General features: G+C 43.7%; 1 protein-coding gene across 2 annotated transcripts; it reads right to left on the bottom strand.

The window, feature by feature from the left end:
* Positions 1–322: 322 nt before the first annotated feature.
* Positions 323–12,631, bottom strand: cmss1 (cms1 ribosomal small subunit homolog). Of its 2 annotated transcripts, none has more exons than XM_027143645.2 (10): positions 12,490–12,631; positions 12,183–12,326; positions 9,809–9,948; positions 9,416–9,490; positions 3,238–3,370; positions 3,077–3,136; positions 2,867–2,969; positions 2,612–2,760; positions 2,407–2,495; positions 323–594 (listed from the first exon to the last, which is right to left on the bottom strand). In XM_027143645.2, the coding sequence occupies exons 2-10, from the start codon at positions 12,250–12,252 to the stop codon at positions 511–513; spliced, it is 903 nt and encodes a 300-aa protein (XP_026999446.2). In that variant the 5' UTR covers positions 12,253–12,326; positions 12,490–12,631; the 3' UTR covers positions 323–510. The 2 variants fall into 2 exon arrangements, with proteins under 2 accessions (XP_026999446.2, XP_026999447.2); XM_027143646.2 differs by having other exon boundaries at positions 3,238–3,367; positions 12,490–12,628.
* Positions 12,632–19,395: the final 6,764 nt, after the last annotated feature.

Genomic DNA, 19,395 nt, shown 5'->3' with positions numbered 1-19,395 from the left:
GTACGTGTATTTGTGTTTATCTTTTTGTGTACGTGTGTTTGTCTGTGTTTATCTTTTTGTGTACGTGTGTTTGTCTGTGTTTATCTTTTTGTGTACGTGTGTTTGTCTGTGTGCATCTTTCTGTCTCTGTGTGTCTGTCTATTTGTTAGTGTGCTTGTTTGTCTTTCTGTGTGTGTGTGTGTGTGTGTGTGTGTGTGTGTAGTACCCACACAGCTGCATGTAAGAGGATGTTATGTTAATGCAGATTCCCTGTTGTGATTATAAACACATGAATGTAAGCTCATGATTCTCCTTCTGCAAGAAAAACCACCTAAAACAAGGCTGTCCAAACAGAGGAGTTTATTTTTAGATCTCTCCAGTGGAGTGTGTGCTTCTATAGTAGACACACAGCTGGGTTTTACAGCGCTTCAAAATATAGAACAAAGCTTTATATAAATAATAAAAAACAAACACATTTCAGAGGTGTATTTGTGACGACATGGTTGAGAAGAAATGAAAAGCAGTGTGCAGTCAGAAGAGTCCGATTTTAATGCCTCCTTCCTGACACTTCTTAATGATGCCAGACTCCAGAAGTTTGACAAATTCTGTTTTTACCTGCAACACACACACAAAGAAAGTCAAACATGCACACAAACAAATAAGAAACACACACACACACACAGGCAGACAATAACACAAAGACACACAAAGAAAGTCAAACATGCACACAAACAAATAAGACACACACACACACACACACACACACACACACACAGATAAACAGAAACAATAACACAGAAAAACGCACTTACAAGAGACAGACAGACAGAGACACAGACAGAGACTCATACACAGAAAGACACAGAAAGACACGCACAAAGAAAGTCAAACATGCACACAAATAAATGACACACACACACATATATAAACAGATAAACAAGCAGACGATAACACACAAAAGACACACATACAAGAGACAGACAGACAGAGAGACACACACACAGACAGAGACAAAGAAAGACACACAAACAGAGACACACACAAAGACAGACACAGAGAAAGTCAAACAGACACACAAACAAATAAGACAGACAGACAGACACACACACACACAGATAAACAGACAAACAAGCAGACGAAAACAGAAAGACACATACAAGAGACAGACAGAGACTCACACACACAGACAGAGACAAAGAAAGACACACACAGACACACAAACAGAGAGACACAGAGAAAGTCAAACATGCACACAAATAAGACAGACAGACGATAACACAGAAAGACACACATACAAGAGACAGACAGGCAGAGACTCACACACACACACACACACACACACACACACACACACACACACACAACCATGTACAGTACAGTAGTTACTATTCTGGAGATTAAGGCAGCAGCTCCTGTCAGCCTGCAGCACTAACACAGTTTTTTTTTAACTCTTATTGTTTTGTGCTGTATTTTCTCCCGTGGTATTGTAAAGCAATGTGTACAAAACAACAACAACCAAAAAAAAAAAAAAAACCACACCATATTGATGCGACTCATCTTTTTTCCATAAATAAATAAATAAATAAATAAATAAATAAATAAATAAATAAATAAATAACGACGCAAACTTCGACATGATCAAAGATGCCATGCATAAAAGATCTGTATGAAAGTCTCAGGGCTGGTGCAATAAGCTGCAATGAGACCGTGAGTCAGTGTGGCACATACTGTACAGTTTAACCTTAAAGATAAATCCGCCTGCGTTTTTTCACCTCCCTCTCTCTCCGTCTTCTAAAGCGACCGGACCGTTTCACCGTGTTTCCTTACAGGCGGGAAAAAAAACAAAAAAACAAAAACAAAAAAAACCTCCTGCCGTAAATGTCTATGCAAAACACACGCACTTGTAAAGCGCCTAATGATCATTCTATAGCCTGGCAACAAAGCTTTAGGTCTGTAGACTTCAGCGTGGAGAAGCCGGGGTGATGTTATGTATTCAAGTGGGTCAAAAAAACCCCCCACAAAATGTATGAAACCAGAACAAATTTTTACTCGATCTCTGGAGTGTTGAGGAAAAGTACACAAGAACAGACTTCCTCTGGTGTCTGGCATCCGACACGACAGACCTGACTTCAGCTGGCCCAGCTGTGGAATTCATATATTTATTCAATTCAGTAACTGCCTTTAGTTTTTCTTTGTAAGTGAGTGTTGTGTAACTATTTATTTTTCCCACAGAAGAACAAAATGGGACAATTCTGAGGTCCCATCCCCTTCGAGAGGGATGTGAGGGACGAGAAGGAGAGACGTGTGTGTGGGTAATGCTGATGCTATATACACACAGGTGACAAATGAAAGGAAAAACACACTGCTCTGTCTGCTTCCGGTTTGTTCACATAGTTTGAAGGTAGAATTTATGTAAGCAAACGGTACCTCTGGTATGTCCACCATCCGCCTGTGTTTTTGGTCTCGGCAGTTCCAGTCGAGGACGAGATATCTCAATCCCTGCAGACTCAATCCCTCTATAAGTAGAGAGGTCAAAACTGCTACTTCAATATCATCACAGAAATCACTCAATTAAATGTAAAAGCTCTCGCACGAAATGTCAGGGACTTTTAAAGCGAGCGTGTGCACTGACCTTTCTCGATCAGGGTGTTCAGTCTGCCAGGAGTACCCACACCGACGTGAGCCACACTTTTACTCAGCAGCTTCACCTGATCCTCGGCTTTGATGTGTTTGGCGAAGAGCTTTAGCACTTTAGCGTCGCCCTTAAATGTAGTCAACTGCCTTTAAGACGACAAGTGTCAAAAAAAAAACAACAAATCATGCGAATACAAAACTTGTAGAAAACGGTAAAGCTGTAGACATCTGACAGGAAGGGAAAGTTACTGACTTGATGAGCTCGATGGTTCTCAGGGCGGAGCTACAGACGATGAGCAGTACGACCGAACCTTTCTGCGTGTGCTGCTTCTGTACTTTAGCCCACTTCGGACAAACTACACAAGAAAAGATGAAAAAGCATCATTTAACGACTGGAGGATGAACAAACCTGGAGTTCTAAAGTGCTCGAGTTCGACCGAACTCCGTCTTTCTGAATGCTCACCTTCTTTGAGGTAGGACGACAGGCTGTGCGTGAGGTCGTTACTCGTCAGGAAACATGACTCTGAAATGAAAAGCAGCACACGTAAGCACTTTGAGCAGTAGCGAGATAGAGCAGGTAGCCACACTGAGGTTAGAGAGGTGAACGAGGCGCGGCCGACTGACCCGGCAGCTCCAGCTCCTCCTGTTCGATAACAGACCGCGTGTTGCTGAAGTGGCTCTGCAGCAGGCTCCTCAGGTCAGCCGGAGAGCCGGGTGCGGGCTCAGACGTGGCCAACACGTCTGTGATGGTCTTCTTCTGAACACAGAGACGGATAGATGGTTACAAGGCATGACTAAATACCCTGCAGGCTCACCGGATTTCAGCACACACGCAAAAGTCGAGGCTTTTATTACCGCTATTTAATAGAATCGTTTTCACAGAGCTGTAAACTAAAGCACTGCAGAGTGAATATAGAACTCATAAGATGCAGTATTTACAGCCCAAGCACCACCGATTACTGGTAAAATACATCACTGGTGTTTTATTGTCCATGTCTGTGGGTGGTTTGGGGGGGTGTGCAATAAACTGACAAATCAAACCGGGGTAGAAAATCGTCATCCGGTCCAGGAATTCAATTTCGGTGGTGTGTTGGAGGAGAGAAAAAAAATTAGAAAAGCAATTTGGATTTGCGTTAATTAATAAACTCCTGCACATGAGCTCCGTGAAAGTGAAAAAAACAACATCATCATAATAAAGGATTAGTTGTTTCGTCTCCCATCTCTCCGGTTTGGGGGAAGCTGTGCCTACTGTAGCCTCCGATTCCCGTCCTTGTATGACTGGAGCGGAACTAGAACCTGAGGGTGACTTCTGTAGTCTGGAGGTTTGACAAGTTGTGCATTGTGAGATGCTTTTCAGCTCAGCATGGATGTACATAGTGCTGTGTCACCAGAGATGACTTTGTGTCTGATTAAAGGCAGGGTCTCCGATGTTTGAAAGCCAATGTTGACATAAAATCACCAAAACAAACACCCCCTAACTCCTGTATTAGCAACACACACTCCTGATAGCTCCGCCCACACATACATACATACGTAAAGAAACGTGTCTATCATAGCTGAAAGGAAGAACAATACGATTGCAGATAAACAAACAAGCAAAAATGACACACAAGCATAATCATGTAAAGGACAAAGGCATATATTAGTTCTGTGTAACAAAGCAAAACCAACGTTACTCACCTATCGAGAAGGAAAAAAGCGCCTCGGCGTCTTAAGTAAAGTCGAGTTTCCCGAGTCAATAACTCCTGAGCTAAACGCTGTTACTACACAAAACACAGTTGTAGCTGCCTCTCTACATTACTACGATAGAAAAGAGGTGTTATTTGTGTAGTAACAGCGTTTAGCTCAGGAGTTATTGACTCGGGAAACTCCAACCTGTGAATATGCGCCAACTTCCTGCTCCTTCAGTTCTCTCCAGCGCTGGAAAGCTGATCCTATATTAACACGTCCTACTTCTTGCCTTATCGTAAGCCTTTCTTCACTTTCTATCTGTTTTTATCCTCCATGTCAATGTTAAAACCGCTTTCTGCTAATGTCACACATGCGCACTGAACACTCTCGCCGTCGCATATTGACAAGCCCCGCCCCTTTCTGCTCATTGGCTACACGTTTGTTTTGATTTTTGTTTACTATTCGGCCCGCCTCAGTTTTCTGAAGCATTTCTCAAAAATCGGAGACCCTGCCTTTAACCTAGTTTGAGCTTTCTCTTCTGATCTCTCGCTCATCTCTCTCAGGATGTTTTTTCTTCTTCGCACCATCTGTACAGAAATATGCAATAAAAACCCAGGTTTCTAAAAGCCCAACTGACACCAACAACCCTGTCACAATCACTCAGAGCACTGATTTTCACACATTCTGATGTGGACAATAATCATGTATACAGATAAAGTTCAGGTTTTGTCCTTTATCTGTAAAGTTTATGCACAGTATAATTAGGCCTAATACTTGCCTATTCACTACTCATGTGCCCTACAGGACTGCTTTGAACACCCTACCTACATAGTGCACTACAAGTGCACCGGGTTTCAGATTCAGACAAAAGGGAAAAACAACAACACTAAAACATGGAAGAAAATCAGAGCCAAATGTAACGGTACGTCTTTTAATATTTACTCAAAGAGTCAAAGATGCTCCTAATATCGTTCCAGATCTCCTGCAGTAAATGTGACTCGGGGCAGAGGGAGACGTGTCTGTTCTGCTGTAATTACACAAGTCTGTCTCAGTGCTGGTCGAGACATTGTACTGATGTATACTGTACGTCCTCCTCACTGACTCTGTCTAAAAGGGAACGAGAGCTCTGTCACTTCTACAATAAGGTCACCTACAGTATGTGGACACACCAACATGCACACACCAACACACACACACACACCAACACACACACACACCAACACACACACCCACCAACACACACACCCACCAACACACACACCCACCAACACACACACCCACCAACACACACACCCACCAACACACACACCAAACACACACAACATAACCCCCCAACACAAACACCCATCACCAACACACCACCCACCAACACACCACCCACCAACCACACGCTCACACCAACCACACACACACCCACCAACACACACACCACCCACCACACACACCTACCCACCAACACCCACACACCCCCCACACACACACATGACCACCAACCACACACCCACCCACCAACACACCCCCCCACCAACACACCACCCACCACCACACCCCACCCACCCCCCAAACACACACCACACACCAACAACACCTCTCACCCCACACACACGCGCCCAAGCACCCCAACACCCCCACGCCAACAACACACCCAACCCCCACAACATCCCACACCCACACACCAAAACCCCACACACCCCACCTCACGTCAACAACAACACCCCACAACACCACCACCCACTCCACCCCACCCACTCCCAACACACCCCAACACCCACTCCAACACCCACACACACCAACACCCACACAACCAACACACACACACACCAACACCCACTCAACCAACACACACACACACCAACACCCACTCCAACACCCCCACTCCAACACACATCCCAACACCCACTCCAACACACACACACCCCAACACCCACTCCAACACACACACCAACACCCACTCCAACACCCCCACTCCAACACACACACACACCAACACCCACACCCAAAACACACACACCCCAACACCCACTCCAACACCCACTCCAACACCCCCCCAACACCCATTCCAAAACACACCCCACACCTCCCCCACCCACACACCACCCACACCACCCACCCACTCCAACACACCCCACCCCCACTCCACCCACTCCACCACCCCACACCCCACACACCCCACTCCAACCCACCACCCCCCACACACTCCACCCACCCACTCCACACACCCACCCCCCGCACACCCACTCCCCACTCCACACACCCCCCACTCCAACACACCCACCCCCACCCACCCACCACCCCCCCTCCAACACCCACACACCCCACCCACACCACACCCCACCCACCACCCACCCACCCCTCCACACACGCCACACCCACCACCCCACCACCCACCCCCACTCCACACCACACCCCACCCACCCACTCACCCACCAACCACCCACTCAACCCACACCATCACCACACCCACTCCACACACACCACACACCCACATCCACACACACACACACCACCACCACCCACACCACTCCACCCACACACCCACACACCACACCCACCCCACCCCACTCCAACACACACACACACCCCACTCCAACACACACACACACACACCCACTCCAACACACACACCCACACCCCCACTCCACCACACCCCACACCCACTCCACTCCCACACCCACACACACACCCCACTCCAACACACCCACCCCACACCCACTCCACCACACACACCACACCCCCACCCACTCCACACCACACACACACCCCCACTCCCACCACACACACACCCCACCCACCCACCCTCCACCCACACACCCCCACTCCACCCACCACCCACCACCCCACTCCAACACCCACCCCACCCCCACTCCACCCACACCCACACACCCACCCCCACCCACACACACACCCACACACACACCCACTCCAACACACACACCCACACACACACCAACACACCACACCCCACCCACCCACCCACACTCCCCCCCACCCCCCCACCCACCCACTCCACACACACCCACCCACCCACTCCACACACACCCACCCACCCACCCACTCCACACACCCACCCACCCACCCACTCCACACACCCACCCACCCACCAACTCCACACACACACCCACCCACCCACTCCTACACACACACCCACTCCTACACACACACACCCACTCCAACACACACACACCCACTCCAACACACACACCCACCCACTCCAACACACACACACCCACTCCAACACACACACACCCACTCCAACACACACACACACACACCCACCCACTCCAACACACACACACACACACCCACTCCAACACACACACACACACCCACTCCAACACACACACACACACCCACCCACTCCAACACACACACACCCACCCACTCCAACACACACACCCACCAACACCCCCTCCAACACACACACACCCACCAACACCCCCTCCAACACACACACACCCACCAACACCCCCTCCAACACACACACACCCCAACACCCCCTCCAAAACACACTCCAACACGCACACCCTGCACTCCTATAATAATGTCAACTACACGGTATGTCAACTGCATGCACCGATAGCCACTCAAACACACACGGCACCTACATGCACACATACATCCTGCACTCCTGCAATAATGGCACCTAGAGTATGTGTGCATGTACCCACACACATCACTGCACCCACACACATCAACGCACCCACACACATCAACGCACCCACACACATCAACGCACCCACACACAAAACCTGTGCACACACAAACGTGCACACGCACCCACATGCTTTTTGCACTCCTACAATAATGTCATCTACAGTATGTGTGCGCATGCAGCCACTCACTTACCCACACAAACACGTACATGCAACCACACCCATGTACCCACACACACATGCACTCACACACTTGCATGCACACGCACACTCACACACCAATTCACTCACCCACACACGCACACTTGCATGCACACACACACCCACACACTCTCACCCACCCATTCACTAACCCACCCCCCACATACATTTCCACTTACCCACTTCCTCTCACACACACACATTCCCTCACCCACCCACACACACATTTGAAATCTGTAGAGCTGAAGTCTCTGCTGCTGTCGGCAGGTAAAAGCAATTTCACTGCCGCTATTATTCCCAAATTTGAAGCCGCTCTTTTCTAACAGCCTTTTGTGGCATGATCGTTGTGGAGACTAGTGATGTGCTGTTAGGGAGAGAGCCGGCACTTTCGGGAGAATCTTCAGCACAACCTTACGCTTTTCTCTCCCTTTTCTTGCCGATGTAGGTGAAGCCATTGCTCCTGGTTCATATCTAACCGCACAACCGCATTAACTCCTGCGTGGAAACCTGTGATTAACACCTGGTGCGAGTTTGAATCTCGGTCGTGAGAGTGAGGCAAATATAATAAGTGTTCGGGAGAAATAGGAAGAAGACATTTTTCACAAGATAGCTCAGATACGATGAGGCGAAACAACCATGCAGGAATGCTTAGTGTTTCCGTCAGTGCACGCTCCGCCTGGCTGATTTAGTTACCTTTCATAAAATGCAATGCAAATGATAGCTATTCAGTCCATCCAGGAATCCAGGAATCCAGGAGTCCCCCCCCCACACACACACATTTTGCAATGCAGCTTTTTTTTTTCTTGCATTGAATTGGTGAAACTGCAAGCACAGGATTCTTCTTTTTTTTTTGTACTTATGCCCCATACATGTGAATAGAAGAGGGCTTTGGCTGAATGTGTGGTGACAAAATGATCTGTGGTCATTTTGAAAAAAGTCCCCTCAGAATATCACAGAGTTTTTGTGTCAATTTCTGCGACCGAAGAATCGAGCAATTCTCCTTTGGTTGATCGTGAAACCGTTTCAGCCGCAGCTTAGAAACCTGTAAGCTCGTCCGGTTTAGGAAATAAAACGGCAGAGACGAGCCGAATGAGTCGACTCTTGAGTCGAATCGAATGATCTGACACACTGAAAAGAGCTGGAATGTGTCTGTTACATGCAGCTAAGAAAATCCCACGTTTACTGTATAATAATTCTGCAGTATGTTAAGTTTCATCCTAATTCGGCACCTTAACCGCACGCAGAGACGAGTGATGAGAGAAAACATTCGTATTTACCTTTCGTCGCTTCTTGGGCTTTTGGGGATCTTTATCTTCTGGCTGTGGTTTCGTTTTCGCAACAACATATTCTTTCTGTAAATAAAGACACCAGCATGTTGGGCTTCGGCATAACAGTTACGATCCTGGAAATCTGACAAGGATTTGCAGTACATTTCCTGATGTCTCTTTACATATCGATATTATGCAATATGTGAAGGAGTAACTAGTAGTAGTAGTGCACATAATCAGGAAATAACGAGCCATTTGAGATTACCCCAGTGCTACATGTCTACCCCCAGTTTTTTTTCCATGCTTCGTTATCCACGTATCTAGTAACTCATGACACAAATGTATATGTGAATCAACACAACACACAAACACGGAGTTAATGTCGGTGTGTGTTATCCGTACCGTCTTCTTTTTCTTCACTTTGTCCGGCTCCTGGGGTTGAACTTTTCTTTTCTTCGCTACTTTCTTATTAGGTTCTTCTACTGCTGCCTGAGCGTCGTGAGAGTCGTGTGCGTCGTGTGCATCCTCCCCACCTGAGTCACCTGGCAAATACAAAACACTCACCCAATAAACCTGCTACAGAAAACTCAACTATTACTCAGTAGTTCTAGCCACCGAGCTCTAACATGAATGCAGTTGAAATACTGGCATTATTTATCCTGGTAAGGAGGGTATGAAATGTGTGTGTGTGTGTGTGTGTGTGTGTGTGTGTGTGTGTGTGTGTGTGTGTAGGAAACGTATAAAACTGGGGGGAAAAACAGGATGGCAAGTACACAAGCACGACATGTAACTGAACTGTTAAAGTGTTTCGATGGCAATCTGTGACTTCCTGGTTCACCGTGGTATCGATATGAGTTGACACCGAAGCTACGATCCCTTATAAAATATTACAGAATATATGAATGTGTGTTGATCTTTATAAATAATCATGTGTGACCAAGGCTCTGTTAGGCCACTAATTATGACGATTAAAGGAGCTGGTGCTGTAATGAACCTTAAATAGGAGGCAAGTGTATTTTGCCCCTACGCACAATGAAAAAAGGATTAGAGAGAGAGAGAGAGAGAGAGAGAGAGAGAGAGAGAGAGAGAGAGAGAGAGAGAGAGAGAGAGAAATGGGAGTGTTGCAGGGTTTAACATTAATGCCTCATTAACATGGAACGACTTACAGGAGCACATAAAACTCAGTGTCCTCTGTTCACCGGATTCATTAATGAGACTTAAAACTAACTCGAGCCATGTTGGAATACTTGATTTTATAATACTATGTATTTTGTATGTTATTTGTTATTAGGTATTTGCTGCCTTCTTCGTGTAAGGACAGATTTAATCGGAATGATCCCGTATAATCCCGTTTTAATAAAAAGGTACTATTTTAAAAACAGTTGGAGATTTGCATCAGATGATCTGGGAAGCTCAGCAGATCAGGAGGCATGCGAATAGAACGCTTTCTCCTTATTGGTGTTTGCTAACTGCAGGTGTGATCTTAAAGTAAAAAAGATGGACAATTACACGTTCCTCATTGTTCAGTACGGTGGAGAATTTGTGGTGATATTGGACTGTTGTTCCTCATGGCATACTGGACTTCAAGCAGGACGAAATTACAAAATGAAGATACAACGGGTTAATAAATAGAAACCTTAAGTCAACTCTCTTGACTCTATTGATCTGTGGGGTGAACTGAAGAGGAGTGCAGAAGTAAAGCACCTTGGAGGATCTGGAGAGATCACAGATTCATTGTCTTCGAATTAAACGCTGTCATTTTGACTAAACGTTTTTGGACAATTGACCGGCACATCTACTAGCTGAACGTCCTATTCACTCTTTGCGGTTATAATAAGCTTTACTCTTCAGGGAGGTCTTTTATTAGAGTGTAGCTGTGGGGATTAGTGAGATCAGACACTGATGTTGGGGAAGAAGGTCTGGGGTTCAGTCAGTGTTCCAGTTCATCCCAGGGGTGTTCAGTGGGGTTGTGTCAGAATCAAGGCTCTGTGCAGGACACCTCGAGTTCTTCCACACCGCCTGTAACACACCGTGTCTTCTTGAAGCTTTGTGCACAGGAGCCTTGTCATGCTGGAACAGCCTCGGACCTCTTGAAGGGAAATTGCAATGCTACAGCATACAGAGACTTTCTAATCGAGCGTCTGATTAGTTTTGGGAAAGACGAACATATGTGTGTGATGGCGGGTGCCAATAAACTGTTAGCCATATTGTATATTAAATTAAGGGGTGCCAATAATTTTGACAATTAATCTCTCTCTTTTATACAAAAAAAAACCCAAAACAACCAAAATTTTTTTTCTTAGAATAATCTGCCTTCTATTTCTATTAAACTAATTAAAAGCAAAGACATTTCGCAGCATCTTTTTAGCCATCTTTCCAAAGGTGCCAATAATTATGCAACAACATTCCCCAAGCAAACTACAACTCCCATGATGCCGTTCGACAAAACGAAACACGTGCAGCTCTGAAAGCAGCTCGTGAGGATGTTTTGGTAAACTGTATCAACTTTTCTCGGTTAAAACTCCAGATGTAAATGCGTTTTCGTTTCAGAAGTGGTCGCGGTGTGATTTATCCGTGAAAACACACAAAGAAAAATCAATTAATCAATCAAAAATAGCTCCATGTTTGTTTACAGAATAGAACTTTCCCAGCCACGTGCAGCTCTCCAGATCGTAAAAACAGTTTACTTTCTGCTTATTATAATACAATAATAAAACCTGTAAAAAATTATTTATAAATGATGCAGTAAAACGTTACGTATTTACAATAAACGTACCTAAATCTTCTCCTTGATCCCACCATTCGTCTCCTAGGTCGTCTCCCATGGCTTTACGTAAACATATCATCAACTCCAGAACCGCATTTTCGACACAGCAAAGCGCTATATTTTAAACGAGCTCTGAACGTAAGTGTTACATTCCTGCAAAAAATCATATATAACGAAATATATATATATGAAAGAAACATTAAAACTATAAATTACTAACACAATACACTTTTAACAATACTTAGATTTATTTATTTATTTTTTTAAATTGGTGATGAATCTACCGAGCACAAACTATTAGACGGATTTCAAATACCTTTCTTTTCCCTCTATATAAGTGCACTACATAACGCAATGGTTCCTGCAATGTGCTCTATTTAGGATTCAGACAAGAAGATGGAGATGTTAAAGAACATAACAAAACAACTAGTTGCTGTTTTGCTGTCATGAAAAAAAGGGAATACAGTGTTGGGGGAAAGTGAACATGCCCCCCCATGTTCTGCTTTGTGCCACTAGGGGGCACTAACTTCTTTAGCTCTTGTTTAGATTGTGGTGAAAAGGAAATAAGTGCTTTGGAGAGTGAGCAAAAAAAAGAGGGGGAGGATTTTCAAAAGCCTGACATTTATATTCAGCTCAAACACTGAATACTTTCACATCAAATAGTTCATAAAAACACATCAGAGTCACAGTTCCCTCAGACTTCTTTGGGTGCATCGCAGTCAGCTCTCTAGCTCCTGAGGTCGTGAATCATAATTTTGTTCTATATTGTGGGAGCTGGGGCAATAGTAAGGACCCTGACTCACTACACGTCGAGACACTGATGACTCAATTTCCCATGACATTCAAATTTCCACATCGGTCACACTGTGAAAACCTAAACATATCATATATTTCAGTTTCCTATGTTATGCTAGTCCCAAACGTGTTTCTGTCATGGTACTTAAAGCAGGATCATATACAGCTACAACAACAAGCTACTTATTCAGAGTTCATGCACCATTTTTTTCAAGCTGAGAGGCAGTATTAAAAAAAATACAATCTCTTCCTTTCCAGTAAGGGAACAAAGTGAGCATCAATGCTTCCTATTTTGTTGTGATACATTGTGGGAGTTTTTAGGGAGAGAGCACTTAAAATCCCTTAAAGTCCCTGATCACAGCCCTGACTGCTGAACTAAGGAGGTGATTGAGCTCTCTTCTTATTCTGACATCCCACATAGGATGTATTCTCACCAAGTCTTTGACTCTGACCATTGAAAACTATTATTATTATTATTATTATTATTATTATTATTATTATTATTAGTGGTAGTAGAAGTAGTTGCCATGCGATGGGTTGGCACTCCGTCCAGGGTGTATCCTGCCTTGATGCCCGATGACGCCTGAGATAGGCACAGGCTCCCCGCGACCCGAGAAGTTCGGATAAGTGGTAGAGAATGAGTGAATGAGTGAGTGAGTGAGTGAGTGAGTGAGTGAGTAGTAGTAGTAGTATTAAGTCCTCCCTCTGTATAGGCAAAAAGATTCTCTCTGACTGCTCAAGTGTAAAATGCTTTGCTGTAATATCAGATTTAATCGAACTGGTCTTGCTAGACTTAAGGTGTCTTCATAAATATCTGGATTATTCTGCTATGAAGTCAGGATATTTTAGCTGGGATATAAAAGACTCTCTATCTGTGAGTGCTGGAGAGCTGGTTTCATAAATCTGGTCTCTAACTGAGGGGTGTTTAATCCCCTTCTCCCATTTGTATCGCCCTCTTTCACTCTCCTTACCCAATTATTTATTCATCACTAGCATGAATTAAAAATCTTTCGATTTCCCTTCAACTAATAGCATGACGGCGTATTCCGATCTCTTGCTTTTCTCAGATTTCTATGACAGACTGCTCACTTCTGTATTCTTTTATTATAAAGCATCTTTTGTTTTCTCTCCCTCAAGCATGGACATATCTGCTTGGATCAAAAGTATGTCCTGCATCCTGTGAACACAGTGAATCAGAGGTGTGTAATCCCACTCAAGGGTTCCTCTAGAATTTAACGCCTGGATCCAGACGCTCCTGAAGAGCAGTAATAGGTGAATTAGGTGGGTTAAATTAAAGATGGACCTTAAGTCTGGTGAGATATGACTTTAGAGACGAGTGACAGAAAAAGGGCAATTAGGATCGATATGATCAAACTGACTTGTTTTAAAAGACCCACTCTGAGACTTTTTTTGATAAGCTCAAGGCCAATGTGTGATATGTCTTCATTTTGCTCCATAAATTGCCTAACCTTTTTTTAATTCTCGCCTTAGGAAATTGAGTTTTTCTGGAGCTTCCCCCTTTGAAATGTAGCTTCTTTTTTTTTTTCTACACGTGCCCATGTCCTATCAAACCTTCCTATTCAGCCATAATTACTTTCATTCTCTTCCATTTCCTTTATTCGGTTTTATTCTCCCTACACATCTTCTTCATTTCCTTCTCTTCTCTGAATTATTCGTAATAACGTCTGCCTACATATACGACGGCACTAAAATAGAACACGCATGTGTTGATATTAGTTATTAAGAAACAGCCGCCGCAGTCTTGTTCTCTGGACAAACAACGGGATTCAGAGGCGAAGGAAGAAGCGTGGCGTTTGATTTATACTGAACCTCACTGTAATTTCCATACAGAGGTTTAGCTTCTGCTGCCAGCTTAATCAAATCGGTCCAGCTCTGTCACTTCTTTGAGAAGTCGGCCACACGGGAGGGCAACGGGCATGAAATTATACCTTCAGTCTACTGCCTCGTGTTCCGTCTTACTTAAATTTTGGTCCTTCATATTTACGTTATATTTTTTCTTTCTTTCTCAGCAGCATACACAATGACACATGGCAAAAATTAAATGCATTTTTCAATTTAAGAATTTTTTTTTGTATTGTTGGGTACAGTATTTTCAGGGGTTTTGCACTTTCACATTTCACCAGAATACCAAATAATAATAATAATTTTATTTGAACTGTAGTGTTTTTGCTTTAGGAATAGCTTTGCATAAGGATTGTTTTCATTTTATTTTGTGTGCCTGTAACATCAACCCTGGTTTGATTTCAGCACTTAAGAGGTTACAAAATCGAGACTGTTTTTCTTCATAGCTTGAATAGATTTTTTTAAAGCCATCTAGAAGCTTGTGACTGACACAAAGTCCCACTTCCTGTGTAACTCGTCCTCCTCTTAATACCGAACGATGTTTAGCCTTCTAAATATAGAAAGATGAACGACAGGGAGAAGAAGAGAGAATTCAGTGTAGATGTGATCACACGATGTAAGATGAAAATGGAAGCTGTATTAACTAGTAAAGGAATGTTATGATAGCATGAAGAGACGAGTAATAAAAAAAACAAAAAACAAAAAACAGATAGAACAGGACATCAGTATATTGATGCACTTTTTTTTCTCCCCATGTCATTTTTTTTTTTTTTCGGATCAATGTTCCAAGTAAAGCTTGTTTGCTTTAGCTTAATATTGGACATAGAGGTCAGATCAATGTACGTCAATGGGATGAGAGATAAACTCCTATTTTGTTCCGTTCTATCTGATCCTGATCCTATCTTTCAGCTCTCCATCTCCCAACAAAAAATCAATATGGTCAAATCAGTCAGTGGAGAAGGAAAGAATAAAGAAGCATCAGACACAAGAAGCCTATCAGAAAGCTAATATCAGTCCATAAACTAGTAGCGTGGGTTTGACTAGCAGCTTTCAGGTTCATCATCATTCGGTCATGCTTTAAAATTTGAAGCACAAGAGGTTTTGGGGAATATGGGGTGAGTGTAAATGTGCTGCTAATCAGAATTTAAAACGGACAAATCTGAATTTTTATGCTTTTCTTTGAATTCGTAATGGAGGCTCTGTGTGCGGAAGTGAATCAATTGGAAGTTGTATTCTGTGCCTTGATTTTGTGTGCAAGGTTTCACAGTCACTTTGGTGACAGTCGCCAGCCGTTTTAAGCCACCAGTGAGAGGGTTCACGGCAAGGACGGCCAAGCGGAAGGAAGGAAAATCCATCAGAAGGAGAGCGGGAATCTTTTTATCTAAAATACTAGACCACGTATCACGCACATTATGCATCATTGTTAGCATACAGATCCAGTTGCAGAGGCTAATGTACTGTAATGTTTGTTTAAGCCCAGAAACAATAAATCCTTTCTTAAGCATACAAAGCCTGAATGTATCTACACATGCAGCATAGCAGAAGTACGAGAAGAAGCTCAGCAATAAGAATAAAAAGACAATTTCCACCAAGATGCTAAATAAACAGACAGAAGAAAGGCGTAAACATGGCACACACAACAAAACTGACACTACACTTTACAGACACAACCAGATTCTGCAGATTCCAAGCGTATAAGGATGACACCCTGTGACCAAAACTCACAGAACCAGAAGCAAAAAATACTTTTTTATTAACCACCAATTAATTTTATTTTTTCGCTCGATTCCATCTTCTCTTACTCTGACCTACTGACATCCTAAGTACTAGAATTATTCAAATACGCCTTGTAGTTTTTGAGATAGATTTATTTTAAATTGAGCATGTCATTTCCAAGAAAGAGGCTGAAAAACAGGCCTAGGGCTGTACAGGTTAATGCTAGTCTATGTATATATAAAATTACACTTTAATGTGCATCCAGAGACTCGGAGCAAAAGTGATCGGATATCACTCCTTAGTGGTTAGAACAGACCTGGTCTCACTGGTGACTGTATCAGAGAGAAAGACCCTTGACAGAATGCTTTCCATCTTGGACAACATGCACAACCCTCAGCACAGCACATTCACCAGGCAGAGGAGTGTGTTCAGTGGCAGACTGCTGTCTCTCTCATACTGCACTAAAAGACTGAGGAACTCTTTTGTCCCACTGGATATTACACTGTACAACATCTCTCAGGTACGGCAGGGTAGAAAGGGGTGACTTAGTACAGTTTTTCATCTGTACTGTATTTACATTACAGCTGTACTTATTTGTCTATTTGCTGCTATAACACATTTTAAATATGTTTAAATAAATTTAACACACACACACACACACACACACACACACACACACACACACACACACACACACACACACACACACACACACACACACACACACACATATATATATAGATACAGATGAAAAACTGTATATATATATATATATATATACATATATATGTGTGTGTGTGTGTGTGTGTGTGTGTGTGTGTGTGTGTGTGTGTGTGTGTGTGTGTGTGTGTTTGGGTAAAAGGGGGGCTACTTGTGTTTGTGATAATCTTATTTCTCTGTATGTTGCTACTGGATGCTTGAATTTCCCCTGGGATCAATAAAATATCCTCTCTACAGACCATTTACCACCGCAGAGTCCACAGGAGTGCTGCCTCCATTCTTAAGGACCCCAACCATCCCCAACATAGTCTGTTTACACTCCTACCCTCAGGACGGAGGTACAGGAGTGTGAAATGCAGGACCTCCAGACTAAGGGACTCCTTTTTTCCCTCAGCAATTAGAGTCGTAAACAGGTAGCTGGAAGACATAGATATAGTTTTATCTACCTCATAGATCAGCTGAACTAAATATGATCCTCATATTGCACATTTGTATCATGTAGCTGCATCTCACTGCATACTGTTCATTTTAATGCCATTCCTATCATTATCCACAGTTGTGTTCAATTTGCACATTGTTAATGTTACTGCCGCTGCTATTGCCATCTACAGTGGTATTTAATTTTTGCACATATTACAGTAACATTGTTTTGCACAGGTTTTATATATATATACATTGTAGACTTGTACATACAGTACAGAGATAGATGCAGTCTGTTTATATTTCTGTATTTACATTGTCTATTTGCTGCATTATGTTACATTATACATTAATACATTATGTTACATTATACATTAATACATTATATTACATTGTCTATTTGCTGCACTATGTTTGTACTTATGTGTGTTAGATTTTTCACTTAATTTGACTTTTTTCCATATATTATTTTTGAGTTTGTCGGGCATTCACTGTGGACAGCAAAGAAAGAATGTCTATCTATCTATCTATCTATCTATCTATCTATCTATCTATCTATCTATCTATCTATCTATCTATCTATCTATCTATCTATCTATCTATCTATCTATCTATCTATCTATCTATTTTCAGGCGACTGCTACTGATGGTGATTAGATGTGGGAGTGTCTATACATACGCATATATACACTGCTGAATAATGTACACAGACACCGACTCTCCCTGCAGAATGTTTCATTTTTAGCAGCAAGAAATGGGTTTGTTGTCAAGTGGAATTTTACCTGCACCACACCCCAATAAAAGTAATTACTATGGCAACCAGTACTGGCAACATCATAGTACAGCGACCGGGGAAAGGGAGGAAGGGGCAGAGGAGAGTCGAGGACGAGTAGCTGAGTATGCGGTCTGCTTAGATGGTCTATTATATGAGCGGAGAAGAGAGGAGCGGAGAGGAGAGGATAAGAGGCTATGAGAGGGCGGGAGAGGAGAGAGGAGGGAGAGGAGACGAGCGGAGAAGAAGAGAAGAGAGAAGAGAGGAGGAGCAGGAGAGGAGGAGAGGAGACGTAGAGGAGAGAAAGGAGAGGAGAGGAAGAGGAGAGAAAGGAGAGGAGAGGAGAGGAGCGGAGGAGGAGAAGCAGCGGAGGAGAGAGAGAGGCAGAGGGAGCAGAGAGAGGAGAAGGAAAGTAGAAAGGGTAAAGAAAGGAAGGAAGTAAAGGAAAGGAAAGGACAGGAAGGAAAGGAAGGAAAAGTAAGAGAGGAAGGTGAGAGGAAAGGACAGGAAAAGAGAGGAGAGGAGAAGAGAGGAGAGATAGGAGAGGAGAGGAGAGGAGAGGAGGAGAAGGGAGAGAGGAGAAGAGAGGCGAGGAGGAAGCAAGGAAAGGAAAGGGAGGCGGAGAGGAGAGGAGAGGGACAGTAAAGGGAAGGAAAGGAAGGAAAGGCAGAAAGGAGGCAGGGAGAGGAAAGGAATGTGAGAGAGGAGAGGAAGGGAGAAAAGAGGAGGGGAGAGGAGAGGAGAGGAGAGGACAAGAGAGGAGAGGAGAGGAGATAAGAGAGGAGAGGCAGAAGAGAGGAAGCGAGAGGAAAGGAAAAGGAAGAAAGGAAAGGAAAGGAGAGAGAGGAGAGGGAGAAGAGGGAGGAGAGGAGAAGAGAAGAAAGGAAAGGAAAGGAAAGGAAAGGAAAGAGAAGAGAGGAAGGGAGAGGAGAGGAG

This window comes from Tachysurus fulvidraco, chromosome 6, assembly GCF_022655615.1.
Source record: "Tachysurus fulvidraco isolate hzauxx_2018 chromosome 6, HZAU_PFXX_2.0, whole genome shotgun sequence".
NCBI classification, from domain to species: domain Eukaryota; kingdom Metazoa; phylum Chordata; class Actinopteri; order Siluriformes; family Bagridae; genus Tachysurus; species Tachysurus fulvidraco.
The sequence above is the reverse complement of the archived record's forward strand: the minus strand, read 5'-3'. Positions and strand labels throughout refer to the sequence as shown.

Coding starts and splice junctions, on each gene's coding strand:
- cmss1 (XM_027143645.2), bottom strand. CDS start 12,252: ATGATATGTTTACGTAAAGCCATGGGAGACGACCTAGGAGACGAATGG. Junction 3,371..9,415: donor AGCCCAAGAAGCGACGAAAG/GTAAATACGAAT, acceptor CTCTGTGTTCAG/AAGAAGACCATCACAGACGT. Junction 3,137..3,237: donor GGAGGAGCTGGAGCTGCCGG/GTCAGTCGGCCG, acceptor TTTTCATTTCAG/AGTCATGTTTCCTGACGAGT.